This window comes from Suricata suricatta, chromosome 2 (genome assembly GCF_006229205.1).
Source record: "Suricata suricatta isolate VVHF042 chromosome 2, meerkat_22Aug2017_6uvM2_HiC, whole genome shotgun sequence".
NCBI classification, from domain to species: domain Eukaryota; kingdom Metazoa; phylum Chordata; class Mammalia; order Carnivora; family Herpestidae; genus Suricata; species Suricata suricatta.
The window spans coordinates 22245156-22260741 of NC_043701.1; the positions used below are offsets into that span (position 1 = coordinate 22245156).

At 37.8% G+C, this 15586-nt stretch overlaps 1 protein-coding gene across 6 annotated transcripts in view; it reads right to left on the reverse strand.

Annotated features, from left to right (window-relative positions):
• Positions 1–15586, reverse strand: part of NRF1 (nuclear respiratory factor 1) — a 146777-nt gene that overhangs the window by 79646 nt on the left and 51545 nt on the right. For all 6 annotated transcript variants that reach the window (XR_003903191.1, XM_029923603.1, XM_029923597.1 and 3 more), the window contains exons 2-4: positions 14449–14680; positions 6187–6301; positions 2186–2312 (exon numbers count right to left, since the gene is read on the reverse strand). Coding sequence is in view for 5 of the 6 variants with exons in the window: in XM_029923603.1 (XP_029779463.1) it covers positions 2186–2312; positions 6187–6301; positions 14449–14671 (465 nt within the window). In the remaining variant the exon portion in view is untranslated. The remainder of the gene's footprint in view (positions 1–2185; positions 2313–6186; positions 6302–14448; positions 14681–15586) is intronic.

Here is a 15586-nt window from a genome sequence, read left to right on the forward strand (position 1 = left end):
TTCTTCCAGTCCACAAGCAAAAACGTCTTTTTGTTTGTATGTCATCTATTTCTTTCGTCATTGTTGTACTCTTTTACAGGTCTTTCACCTCCTTGGTTAAGTTTATTCCTAAGTATTTGATTCTTTATGGTGCAATTATAAATGGAATTGTTTTCTTCATTTCTCTTTCTGCTACTTTGTTATTATTTGCATCCAACTTTACTGAATTCATTTATGAGTTCTAACAGATTTTTGGTAGAGTCCTTAGGGTATTCTGAGTACAGTATTCTGTCATCTGCAAATAGTGACAGATTCTTTGCCATTTTAAAATTGGGCTTTTTATTGTTGAATTCTGAAAGCTCTTTTTATATTCTGGATTCAAGTTATTTGTCAGATACATAATTTGCAAATATTTCCTCCCATTCTGTGGACTGTCTTTTCATTTTCTTAATGGTATCGTTCACGGCCACTCTGAATATTAGTGGTCAATATACGTATGTCACATAACTAAATACAGTTGGGTTTGGCTTTGGATTATTGTTATTCCATCTGAAAGAAAATCCTGTCTTTCTTGAGGAAGTTAACCCATTTATATTTATGACTTATAACAGACTTAATTGATCTCACTTAAATTACTTTGTTCTATATACTGTGTTTTGTTTTTTAATTCCTTTGTCTTTTACATGGATGTGGCTTTTTTTCCCCCTCTTTAGTGTTCTGGAAGACATATGCTGCTTCTATTTCTACTGGTATTTATTCTTTAGCTTATATTTATCAAATGTCAGTTGGTAAAAAAAAATAGCTACTGCTTTTTATCTCAGTCTAGTGTATCATACCATGGTTTGTTTCTGTTTCAGAGTCTATATCTTTCTATATTCTGTGGAGGACTCCAACAGTTTCCCAAAACTGTCTTTTTTTGTTTTTATTTTTTTAAAAGATTTTAAGTCATCTCTACACCCAACATGGGGCTCGAACTTATAATCCTGAGGTCAAGAGTCACACACACTCCACTGATTGAGCCAGCCAGGCACTCCTCTTTTCAGTGAGTAATTATCATAGGTATTTTTCTGAGCCTTCTAGATGAGTTTTTTCATCGATCACATTACTATTAGTCGTAGTAAAATTATTTTAAATTCTCAATACTGAAGAAAAGAAGACGTGCCCAGATTTCATGTTTGTGAACATCATGACACTAATGAGTGCTTATCAGGCACCATTTCGAAGTAGAAGCCTTCTACCATATTCTTCTAAGGAAAGGTCCCAATATGCATCCCATTCTAGGGCCTCAGGAATTTTTGGCAAAACTCAAAAATGTTGAAAAGGAACCACAACATTTGTATGCAAAAAAAAAAAACAACCCAATAAACAAAATTTCATAATCAGTCATAAACTCCTAAAATATCTGTATTCAATATGGGAGAAATCTAATAAATGTCCCTTTAGCTAATAAATGTTATCCTAATAAAACCAAAATGCAATTTAAATCTGGGCAGATCATTATTCTACTCATGATTCAAAGTGATTTTGGCCAGAGAAAAAGCAATTCACACAGCATAAGTATGCAAGGGTAAAATACTATCTTTATCAACTTAGCTATGGATAGTTAGGCAATCAAAATGTTCAACTCCATTTCAAAATTGAAGCAGAGTGCTAAATTGATTCTTTAAGAAACTCAAGAGATTTTAAATATGCAACTCAAATAAGGGTAATCAGTAAGTGCTTCCTGAGGTTTGTCTCACAAAGTTTATATCTTGGAATTATCTCCCATTTTGTTTCTATCATAAATCAGTAATTTTCTTACAAAACCTGCATTGGTTTCTTAACAAACATAATACCATTTCCCCCCTTGTGTCTGATAGATGGCAATGTATGTATCAGACAGAATATCTGGAAGGGTAGAATATGTTGTTATAATAAGTAGAAACAGAAATAGGAGCCCTTGGCTGGCCCAGCTGGGGGAACATGTGACTCCTGATCTTGAGGTTGAGTTCAAGCCCCATGTTGGGTGTAGAGATTACTTAAAGAAAAGAAACAGAAATAATCCTTTTTATTTTGATCTACATAAAGTAGCTTGTAAACGAGTACCGCTCTTCCCTCTGGATTAGGGGAGGATAGGAGTAATAGCTATTGTACCAGACGGAGGATCAAAGAATGAACAACCCACAGAGAGCCAAGAGTGTCTGAGAACACAGCCGCGTCTTCTTACCACATTCTCCAAAGGGGCTGCACCAAACACTTTGAAGACGGGGTTGGGTTTGGAGGGTGAGATACAGAGGACAATAGCTTGCTGTCCCACTCGAGTAGTATATTCATCCAACGTGGCTCGAAGTTTCCTGAATCAGAGAATGAAATAAAGAATAAAAGCAGTTAAAGAAGATAGAAATTACAATGATACAGAAACAAAACTTCCTCTGACAATTCATTCTGATTAGATACAGGGTTTTTTCTTAACCTGAAATGTGAAAAGGGGAGTGTGAGGTTGGATATCCTATTCATTAAAAGTACGTGCATGCCTCTGTCCTAAAGACCAATGACTGGCCCATTGACATACGGGTCAGCTACAAGTTTGCTTCAGGATACAGACGTGACACGACATTGACCATGGAGAGTATAATTCTTCCTGATCTCAGCAACACCAAAGGGGTTTTCTCTTACTGCTACTTATGATAATAATAAAGATTACTGCTGAGAGGTTTTCTTATAGACTTACAATATCATCTCCATGCTTAATGAAAGGGGCTTAAATGAGCTGCTTCTAATTTCTTTGATTAGTCACTGTTTATTTCTCACTGACATAATTTTATCCAGATACACTACTTCAAAAATGTTGTCATTTCCAGATTTTCACTACATATAAACAATAATTCTTGGTCCTGCAGTATTTTACAAACGAGGAAGAAGTAAAAGGGCTTTTCAAATATATCAACACCGGATGAAACACAAATGCTGTCCTCTGCCGTTGAAATCACAGGAGATTATTTTAAAGTTCTACGTTCTGTAGTTCTTCCGGGAACAGTCTGTTCCTTCAAGGAACTGGTGAGTAATGCCAAGTCAAGTGAAACAAAGTAAGCCTATCTAGTTTTCCATTTTTTTCCAAAAGCATGTACTATCATGTCTATGTCCCTTATAGCAAAGATATTTCTCTATATAATACATTCTAATTACTCCTGCCTTTACTATCATAAAAAGAAACAAGAAAAACTGCCTGTCTAGTGGTATATAAAAATGTGTGTTGGATGGACCTCGAGGGTGTCATGCTAAGCGAAATAAGTCAGGCAGAGAAGGATAGATACCATATGTTTGCACTCATAGGTCTAACAGGAGAAACCTAAGAGGACCATGGGAAGGGGAAGGGGAAAGAGAGTTGGGGAGAGAGAGGGACATAAACCATGAGAGACTACTGAATACTGAAAATGAACCGAGGGCTGAAGGGGGTGACAGTCATGGAGGGGGGGCACTTGGGGGGAGAAGCACTGGGTGTTGTATGGAAACCAATTTGACAATAAACTATTATTAAAAAAAATCTGTGTTTACGGAAAGCTACCGTTCAGTACTTTTTCGGTTTTTTCTTCAGTTTCTTATAATCTTCTTCTGTTCTTAGTATAAACTGTGTTTTCTAGCTTTTGTCACATATCATTTACATGGGCTGGCACTCCATTTGGATTCAACATTCCAATAAACACCTAGAGAACTTGGATATAATATTTAAACTACTACCCAAAAAAAACCTTCTAGAACATTTTGTAAACAAAACTTCTTATCAGGTATGTACGCATGTTGTGCAACATCAAATATTAAGTCCTCTGTGTACCATGCTTGTGTGGTGATCTTACAAACTCTTCAGAGAAAACAGAAATACACAAAGGAACATAGACCAAAAAGAAACCTGGCGGCATTCGTTGAAGGAATGGTCTATATTCACGGTCTCCAATTCTTCTCTTCCCATTCTCTCTTGCAGACACTCCCAATTCTTTCATCCTTATGCTCCTTTGAAAAAGCTCTTGTCAACTTCAGTCATGACCTCCATGTCGCTAAATCTAATGGTCAGTTTGCATCTTACTCAACCTGTCGGCAGCATTTGACACAGCTGATCACACGCCCTCCTTCTTAAAACTCTTTTTGCACTTGGTTTCCAGGATACTGCTTTTTTAGTTTTCCTTCTGATTCGCTGGTAGCTTCTTGGACTCCTTTGCTCATTCCTTTCATCTCTCCAACCTCTAAAGGGTGGTTCATGCCTCAGTCCACACTCACTCCCTAGGTGACCTCTTCTAGTCTCACAGTCTTAGATACTGCCTACATGCTTCTGTCTTCAGCCGAGATCCCTCCTTTGAATTCCAGACTTATGCATCAACTACTTATCCTGTACCTCCCCTTAATGTTTAAGAGGTATCACAAATCTCCTGTATCCAAAACCAAATTCCCAAGCCTGCCCTACCCTCTTACTCCTTCCTATACCTGGTCCTCTTCCAGTGTCATCTCAACCCTTCTAGGCATTGGACCAAAAATCTTGAGGTCACTCTTCACTCCTTTTGTTGCCCTCACACCCCACATCCAACCCATCAAGGAATCATGCTGGAGTTGGCTTCTGAAATGCATCCAGGACTTGATGTACGACCACCTCTGCTGCTGCTATATTAGTTTTAAGACACTATAGTTTCTGTCCTGGATTACTACAATAACCTCCTAATTACTCTCCCTGCTTCCTTTCTTACATGCCCAAATTCTATTCTCAACAGGGCAGCCTAAAGATCCTTTGAAAATATAAATTAGGGGGTACCTGGATGCCTCAGTTGGTTAAGTGTCTGACTCCTGATTTTGGCTCAGGTCATGATCTCACAGTTTATGAGATGGAGCCCCCTGTTGGGTTCTGCACTGACAGCTCGGAGCCTGCTTCGGATTCTCTGTCTCTTTCTGCACCCCTCTGCCACTCCCCTGTCCCATACTCTTTCTGCCTCTCCCTCTGCTCTTCCTCCACTCACACTCTCTCTCTCAAAATAAATAAATGAACATTAAAAAAATTAAAATAAAATATGAATCAGACCATATCACTGTTACAGTCAAAAGCCTTCACTGACTTCTTGGGGCACCTGGGTGCTCAGTCAGTTAAGTGTCCAACTTGATTTTGCCTCAGGCCATAATCTCATAGTTTGTGAATCTGAGCCCCACATTGGCCTCCATGTTGACAGTGTGGGTCCTATTTGGGATTTTCTCTCTTTCCCTCTCTTTCTCTGCCTCTTCCTCACTCTCACTCTCTCTCAAAATAAATAAATAAACTTAAAAAGAAAAAAAGCCTTCACTGATTGCCCACCTCACTTAGAACAAGAGTCAAAGCCCTTATACTGAACCAAAGACCCTATCACATGGCTCTCTACTACTTCCTTTTTTGGTTTTTTTAGATAGAAAGAGAGGGTGAGTGGGGGAGGAGGGGAGAGAGAGAAAATCTTAAGTAGCCTCCACACTTAGCACAGAGCCTATTCGGGGCTCGATCTCATGATCCCGAGATCATTACTTGAGCCGAAATCAAGAGCCAGACTCTCAAACAACGACTGAGTCACCCCAGTGCCCCTCATCATATACACTACTACTCTGACTCAGTCTCCTCTCATTCTCTCCCTGCCTGTTCCCCAAACATGACCGGCATGTTCCATGTGACTTCAGAAACTTTGCTCTTGCTATTCCCTCTGTCTGAAAAGCTCTTCCCCTAGACATCAGCAATGCCCTTTCACTTACTTCAGGTCTGTGTTCAAAGTCTGCCTATCAAAAAGGACTTCCCAGAGTACCCTGTAAAACAGAGAAACTACTATATCTCCCCAAACCCCCCAACCCTTTTATTTCCTTACTCCACTTTATTTTTTACCAAAGTACTTATCTTTATTTGACATATTTCTTCCCCCCCCCTCCCCCCGCTAGAGTAAGAGCTCTTTAAGGGACTTTGTTTTGTTCACTGTTATATTCCCAAGGCCTAGAACAATGTCTGGCACAAAGCAGGCATAAAATTTTTCTCTGAATGAACTCAAGTGATATTATCCATCTGTTCATCATTTCTAGTGTCATTTATTTAATTCCACAGAAGCACTCTCAAGTCTAACTCTGCGTCCAGGGATCTAACTTGGTATCCTTGATGCACCTAATAACATAGTTCTAACTCTGTCATCTGCACCACGAGTGTTTGAGGACCGGCAACAGTATGGATCGGGGAGCCCTCACCGGAGCAAACGTGTTTGCTGTCTCTTCCGGATAGAAGGATTAGACTCAAACACATGAGGCCGTTTCCGCTTCTTTCCTGTTGCCACAGCAGCGGCCGCCGCCATTCCCACAGGACCTGAAATAACAACGTGTGCGCGAGATCAGGCAAGGCCCGTGAACCGTACGAGACAGAAAACAGAGGTACAGAAAAGATAGCACTTGTTTCCTCATATCTCCTCAATACAGACTGTTCGTGATAGGATCAACATGCTGCACTGTTGTTCAACGTGATCATTTATTTTATCAATAAAACGTACCATGAATCTGAAAAAGGGATGGACTGAAACACCTCCCCTCCATACACTAGCTCAATTTTACATCATGCTTTGCTTTGCCAGCGTGCCCTTACTGCTGAGGCAACCGTCTCAGACGTGCTAGATGAGACTGCAGCACTGAGTAGAAGAGAGGAAGAGCGTGCCAAAAGAAAACAAAACCACAGATTTCAAATTTCGTTTCCATCCTGTGCCCCTCTTTCCATTACCCCACGTTAAAGAAGTCAGACACACTCACTCATACTTGGGACTCAAATAGAAACAATTCCCATAAGAGGAATATCTGGAAGAATGTTACCTTAATCGGAAATCTTTTTCTTATATATCTGAGAAACGTGCCTAAAATGAAGTTGTGGATCACAAAAGAATTGATGCTGGCAGGAAAGAGATGAAAACTATCCCGCTCTAAGGAAAACATAGTAATAGAAGTTGGTCTGGCTTGCCCTGAAAATAACTGTTAAAATGAAGCGTAGGCCCTAAGGAATTACTGGAGTCTCCGGTCCATGGAATCTCAACATATCAAGGACATTCCATTTTTTTCTTTTTTAAACCGATGATCCATTTTTATCCTTTTTTGTAAACCTGTAAAAAGCTAAAATGGAAATTACATTTAACTAATCACAATTTATATTGGCATATACGTTATAAGTTCTAAGTGGCTCAATTAAAATAAGCCTCCCTGGGGGCGCCTGGGTGGCTGTCCGTTAAGCATCTGACTTTGGCTCAGGTCATGATCTCATGGTTCATGAGTTCGAGCCCTGCATTGGGCTGTGTGATAGCTCAGAGCCTGGAGCCTGCTTCCCATATTCTGTGTCTCCCTCTCTCTCTCTCTGCCTCTCCCCCTCTCGCATTTTCTTTCTCACTCTCAAAACTAAATAAACATAAAAAATATTTAAATAAGCCTCTGTGAAAATCTAGACAAGTGTCTCTACATGTTATTTATTAGTATAATCCGTCTGACTTAAATAAATTCCTCTAAAGAGCCCCAGAACAAGCCAAAATATAAATTCATCCTTTTTACCTTCTTTTCCAACATAAACACCTGAGAGATGAAAAAAAATCTTATTGCTGCATTTATCCAGCATTTTATTTTTTTAGATTGTGATAAGAACACTTAACATGAGATCTACCATATTAACTTTTTAAAAATTTTACCTTCATTTATTCCTTCTCTGATGCTCTTCCTTTTTTAAATTTTATTTTTTTAATCTACCATATTAAAATTTTAAGTGTACAATACAGATAAAGATAGGCTCTATTTTTTTACACCAACTTCTGGAACTTATTCATCCTACATTAATTGAAACTTTACACCTGTTGAATAACAGCTCTTTATTTCCGCACCCCCGTCCCCAGCAACAACCATTCTAGCCCTGTTTCTGTGAATTTGACTAGATACGTCGTGTAAGTGAAATTATGCAGTATCCGTTCTTCTGCAGCTGGCTTATTTCACTTAGCATAACGCCCTCGAGGCTCACCCATGTTGTTGCCACATGGCGGGATCTCCTTCCTTTTATCGGCTGGATAATATTCCATTCTACATAGGAGCACCTGGGTGGTTCAGTCATTAAGCATCTGAGTCTTGATTTTGGCTCAGGTCATGATCTTACAGTTTGCCAGACTGAGCCCCCTGTCTGGTGTCTGGCTCTGATAGCACGGAACCTGCTTAGGATTCTTTCTCTCTCTCTCTCTGCCCCTCACCTATTTGTACTCTCTCTCAAAATAAATGAAACTTAAAAAACATTTAAAAAGATATCCCATTCCATACATACATACTTTCTTTAGCCATTCATCTGTCAGTGAACATTTAAATTGCTTCCACATCTTGGCTATCATAAATAATGAACATGGGAATGCAAATATCTCTATGAGATCTTGATTTCAATTCTTCTGAATGAATATCCAGAGGTGGAATGGCTGGATCATAGAGTAGTTCTGTTTTTAATTTTTTGTGGAAACTTCATACTGTTTTCCATAGAGGCTGTACTATTTTACATTCCTACCAACAGCATGCAAGGATTCCAATTTCTCCACATCCTGGCTAATAATAACCTTTTGTTTTTTTGTTGGTTTTTAAAAATATTTATGAGAGAGAGCACAAGTGAGAGAGAGGCAGAGAGACAGAGACAGAGAGAGAGGGAATCAGTGCTGACAGCGCAGAGCCTGAAGGGGGGCTTGATCCCATGAACCATGAGATCATGTCCTGAGCCAAAATCAAGAGTCGAATGCTTAACCAACTGAACCATCCAGGTGCCCTTTTTTTTTTTTTTTGATAAGAGCCATTCTTACAGGTGTTGGGTAACGTCACATGTGGTTTTAACTTGATGATTAGCAACATTGAGCACCTTTTCATGGGCCTATTGACCATTTGTACATCTTCTTTAGGGAGATGTCTCCTCAAGTCTTTTGCCCACTTTGAATCAGGTTATTTGTTTTTATTCTATTGTGTTGTAGGAGTCCAACATTTTATTACTAAAACTTTCAAATATAGAGCAAAATTAAAAGAATTTTATAGCAAATATTCATATATCTGTCACCTACACTCTACCATTAATATTTTACTATGTGCATCTATTCATCTTTGTTTTTAGGTTTTTAAATGCATGTATTGTCCTCCTAAATATTCAGTAGGAATATCATTAGCTGAGTTTAATATTTGTTTACAATTTTTTCTTTTGAGGTAAAATTTACTGCAGGGTACGAATCTTAAGTGTACATTCAATCAATTCTGAAAAAATGTACATACCTATATTTCTTCTATAATAACTAACAGGAGATAACTAATCTTCTGTCAAGATCTATAACAGCACCACTACACAAGGTCTTTCATGTCCCCTCCCAGTCAGTTCCTAGCCAATCTCTCCAAAGTACCTACAATTAGGATTTTTATCACCCTATATGAGCTCTGCCTATTCTAGAACATCAAATAAATGGAATAATGAAGTACATACTTTTTTTGTGTAAGGTTTCTTTCACTTAAAATAATGTCTTTGAGGTTCGTCCACATTGTTGTATGTATGAGTAGTTTGTTCCTTTTTACAGATGAGTAATATTCCAGAGTATGAATAAGTCACAGTTAATCCATTATCCTATTGATAGACATTCAAGCAATTTCCAGTTTTAAGCTATTATGAATAAAGATGCTTAATTAAATTTATGAATGCAATACAATTCAAATAAAAGTCCCAGTATGGGTTTTTGTGGAAATGATAAATTGATCTTAAAATTTAAATGGAAATGCAAAAGGCCAAGAACTGCCAGAATAATTGTGAAGAATTTTAAGAATTTTAAAAGGTGCACTCCTGCCAAATAACAGTAGTTACTATAAAGCTAGTCTGTAAGGCAGTGTGGAACTGCCTGAAGGATAGACAAATAAACCAGTGCAACTGAATTAAGAGTTCACAAACATCTTCCTGTGTCAGAAGACCAAAGTGGGAAAAGGATGAATTATTAAAAATATGGCACTGGAGTGCACCTGGGTGGCTCAGTAGGTTAAGCATCCAACTTCAGCTCAGGTCATGATCTCATGATTCATGGGTTTGAGCCCCACATTGGGATCTGTGCTGACAACTCAGAGCCTGGAACCTGCTTTGGATTCTGTGTCACCCTCTCTCTGCCCCTCCCCTGCTCGCATGTTGTCCCTCTCTCAAAAATAAACAAACATTTTTAAAACTTAAAAAAATGGTAATGGGACAGGGGCACCTGTGTGGCTCAGTCAGTTGAGCATCTGACTCTTGATTTTGGCTCAGGTCATGATCTCACAGTTCATGGGTTCAAGCTTCATACTGGGCTCTCTGCTGACAGCTCTGAGCCTAGATACTCTTCACATTCTATGTCTCCCTCTCTCTCTGCTCCTCCCCTGCTTGTGCTCTGTGTTTCTCTCTCTCCCCCTCTCTCTCAAAAATAAATAAATACTAGAAAAACAAATTAAAAACCCAACACAGCAAAAACCTTTGTAATTTCTACAACAAACTGTTGTAGAGCATTTATAAACTCAGGGTTAAGAATTCCTTAAATAAGACTCCACAAGGATAAACTAATAAATTTCATAATATATAAATTAAAACCTTTATGGACAAAAAGAAATAATAAAAACTTACGGAAAGGAGTGGTCAACAAATAGGGAGAAGATAATAAACGCTATGCATATTATCAAGAAAAGAACACTATTAAAAATATATCAATAACACAAATCCATAAGCAAAAAATGATAACCCAAATGGCAAAGGCATAAACAGGAAATATGCAAACGAAGAAAAGTGAATAGTCAATAAAGATCTGAAATGGTACTCTATCTTGTCTTCCTGCACTCTCTGGAAGCTCTTGCTCAGACACAAGTAAGTTCAACCAAGAGTGAGGTATTATTTCATATTCATCCGACTGGCAAAAAACAAAAAACGATCGACAATACCAAATCTGGTATGGATTGGAAGCAAGAGGCACTTTAGCATATTGCTTCTGGGAATGCAAGTTTATACAATGATTTGGAAAGACATTTGGAACATTTAGTAAAGTCAATTCTCCCCTTGGGTATACCCTTCAGCATTGTTTCTGTCCTTTGATGGTTCATGAGTAATTTTTGTTTTGTTTTTTAATGAAAGGGAATAAAGTGGAAGATACTAGAACATATCAGAGGGTGTGTCATGAGCAGAGGAGTAAGTATTATTCCATGAGAAATTGTTATTCAGCTATATGTGCATTCATTTCTCCTAGATCACAATGTAAAATGTATCACTGGGGGAACAGTCCAGAGTTTGAAAAACAATTCCAAAAGAAACTCTCACAATTTGTACAAGAAAACATAAAATAATTTTCATTTGCAGTTATGATAGCAAAAACTTATAAAAAGCCTGAGTGTTATAATGACATATGACATATTTAGATGATGAATGGAATGTCAAATAACAGTCAAAATGAAACTGTCACATTATCAATATGAATGAAATCTCAAAAAAAAATACTGAATAAAATAAACAATGTTACACAGAGAGAGGATTAGAAATGATTTCATTTATATAAAATTTAAAACATGCCAACATTGCTAAGTATTGTCTATTGATATATACATACACAGCAAACGTGTAAAAGAAATGTGCGAGAGTGACAAAGATCAAATTTGGAGTAGTGGTTACCTCAGTGGAGGGAGAGGAAATGGGATTAGAAAAAGCAGTAACCTGCGCCCCTCCCCTCTCCGTTCACCTTACCCTACTACTTCCTCCAGAGTACTCAGTGCTTTTTCTTTTACTTTATTATTTGTACCCTTCTCTCCACCACTGGTCTGTAAGCTACTGTAAGAGCAAGGTCTTGCTTGTCTTGTTTGTCGTATCCAAATATAGTGACAGAGAGTATCTAGTCATTCCTCACTAACTGTTGAATGGTTAAATGGTAAATCATTTCTACTAGCTAGGCCTCAGTTTCTACATTTGCCATATGAAAATGTTAGATTAAAGTCCTTTCCTAATTTTAACACTATGACAATGCAGTACATATGGTAATACAGCAAAACTATGTCACAAAAGCATCTTCTTTCCTAGGAAAGAAGTTGACCTGGATTCATTGTGTTAGGATGCCCTCTTCTGGGAAGTATAAAAATTTCAAAAATATGTTTTACAAATATTTCATATGGGTTCTGCCACTAAATTTTATTTTAAATTCACAATTCCAGAAATACACAGTGGATAATAACTGATAGTTAATTGGGTTGTTTTTCATTACACTTGTCTTCTTCCCTTTAAACACAGCAAATACTAAAAAGATGAAAGGTGTTGGCTATTCCTAATAATTGATTTACTGTTCAGCTTTCCCTAAATATCTTCTAAGATCAATGTTCCTTATACAGTATTAAACCCATCCAGGCATGGCTTACACTGGAGTCTTCTACATAGTGCTAAATATACAATGTAAAGAGCAAAGAATGGTACAAAATATAGCCCAGCTTTAAGTCATTTAGTGGCCCAGAAAATCTCAAAACCTTAAATTGGATTAAGATAATCCAGGATTGCTAGTGTCCTAAGGCATCTGGCAGAAGCAAACAAAAATCCTCTCTAGAGGACAATAATATTATTCTAGACTCCAAATTATTTCTAAAAATAAATTTTCAAACATACCATCCGGCATTCATTTAAATATAACCAATACACGAAGAGAAAAACCAATGTAAACAAGAAACAGCACTAATAACATATACCAGAAAAAGACCCACAGGCTCTTGAGAGAGTAGAATTACCAAATTTACTGTAAAATCGATGCTACCTCACTCAGAGAGTTAAAAAAAAAAAACCAAAAAACCTTTCTTTCCTATTCCAACTAGAAACTATACTAGCACAAATTTGGGAAGAAAAAACATACTAAAAATTCTTAAAAAAACCCAACTACTAACTATTACTAAAATTAGTATCTCTGGACAGATTTAAAGGCACCTCAGACTGAAGAGGAAAATTAATAAACTAGAAGACAGTTTGAAGAAACTCCATAGACTGAAGCATGATAGTAATACAGAATAGAAGGTAAGAGACACGAAGGACTTGAGGAAAACATTTCATTGGAGTCAGAGAAGTAAGAGCCGGAATGGAGCAGAGGCAAAAGTGGAGTAAAATCTAGTGACTACAATTTTCTGGAATTAATGAAAGACACCAATCCACAAATTCAAGATGTTCAAAGAATCCTAAACAGAATTAAGTGAGAAGTCCAGAGCCAGATATATCACAAAAACTGAACACAGGAAAAACAAAACCAAACAAAACTGAAGACAGAGAGGATCTGAAGAACAGTTGGACGTGGGCCTGTGAGGGGGGATAAGCTTCAAAGGAGCAGCTGTTAGAATGAAACCACTGAATTCCGAAAAGCAAGGCTGAAAACCAGGACAGTGGGAACAGTATCTTCCATATGCGGGGGGAAATAAGTACCTACCTAGAATTCTATGCCCATAATTCTATGGAATTAAAGGTTAAATAAGAACATTCTCAGACAAGTAAACTGGGAGATTTCCATGATGAAGGAAATATTAAACGGTATCTTTAGATAGAAGAAAAATTCTCAGAAGGCAAGTTGGATATAAAGGGAAAAAATGAACACAATTTATAAAAAAAAATGTCTTGTATGGCTGAAAATATACAAAGAACTGATATGCAGAACAACATCAGCATATAGGTCAGGAGCAAAGGAATAAAATCCAGTGTGCCAAGAAAATTGCATTACCCCTAAAGAGGACAAAAGTACCAATTACAGAAGACTTTGATGTAAGTTAAGGATGTATTATAATTTCTGGGGGTACAACTAACTGTAAAAGTATGTATAACTTCAAAACTAACAAGAAAAAAGAATTAAGAATTTTCCAGTCCCTCTAAAACATGAAGGAAATGTAAACAAAGAACAAGCGGGATGAAGAGAAAGCATACAGTAAACACGGTCTACTTAAGTCCAAGTATACGGGGCGCCTGGGTGGCTCAGTCAGTCAAGCATCTGACTTTGGCCCATGTCATGACCCCACGTTTTGTGGGTTTGAGCCCCACATCAGGCTCTGTGCCAAGAGCTCACAGCCTGGAGCCTGCTTCGGATTCTGTGTCTCCCTCTCTGCCTCTCTCATGCTTGCACTCTCTCTCTCTGTCTCCCAAGAACAAAAAATAAATATTTTTAAAAATGTTTATATATATATATATATATATACCACTGACTATATTTAGTGTAAATGGACTAAATGTTTTAATTATAAAAAGTCAAAAGTTTGTTGGAATAGATGAAAAAAACAAAACCAAAGTCATATCATTAATAGGATATGATTCTAGAGCTTCGGTCTCAGTATAATACAGGCACAAGTTGTAAATGCAAGGGTTAAAAGAAAAGCATGCGGGTACGATACGATGATGTGAGTCCCGGCACCCTAGGCCCCTGCAGACATGCACAGTACCGGATGTAAGCAAAACAGGAAGAGCATCAATCCGAACAGCATTACCTGCAGCAGCCAGGTGAGCTGTGACCTCATCAGCCGCCGTGGAGTTGAGGATGTCCGAATCATCGTAAGAGGTGTCCTCAGGAGAAGACGGAGAGTCCTCATCAGCACTCAGCATACTGTGCTCAGTGTAGGTGGCCACATGGACCTGCTGTACTTGCTGGGCAACTGCGTGGGCTTCTATGGTAGCCATGTGTTCAGTTTGGGTCACTCCGTGTTCCTCCATGAAGATTTACTGTCAGAAGCAAAGGCAAAGACCAGAATTCAGGGTGCAGAATAACACAATGCTTATACTGAGCAATATTTTCCTCGAGAGCAGAGGAAGCCTGCAATTTCACTACCTACCTCACCACACCAAGTCATAGGAAATGGAAAGCTCCGTTAAAATATGACCTAAAAATGGTAGAACATTTTCCTTATGTAAAACCATTTTGATAGAAATTCACTCTGCTAATTTTATGCCTCAGGTCACAAAACAAGAGGTACTCTTGATATTACATATTACAGTAAAAAGATACTTTAAAGATCTCAATGACTTGCATTTGATATTGTAGACATAAAAAACACTTAGTAAGTGGGGCAGGTGGGTGGCTCATTTGGTGAAGCATCCAACTATTGATTTCAGCTCAGGTCATGATCTCATGGTTTGGTTTGTGGGACTGAGCCCTGTGTCGGGCTCTGTGCCAATTAACACAGCACCTGCTTGGGATTCTCTCTTTCTCTCTCTCTCTGTCTGCCTCTCCACCATTTGCTCTTTCTTTCTCTCTCTCTCAAAATAAATAAATAAACCTTAAAAAAACAGTAAGTAAACAAATAGTTATACATTTTCCTTGTATTTCTTTTTTTTTTGGTAGGTGTTTTTTTTTATACAATTTATTTTTTTAACATATGCAATTATTTTCCATCATTTACAATACAGTAGTTACAATGATACTCCAAACAGAAAAGCAAAGTAAAAAATCAAAACCCCCACTTCTATTTCATATAATTAGACTTATACAGAAATTAGAAGGTTAGGTACCAACTAGTTAATCACCTAATTTCACAGCTATCTGAAGTGGCAATTGTAATATAGCAGCTTATCTATGATACATTCAAGATACATGATATAATTTATTACTTGCCCATAAGCTAAAACACA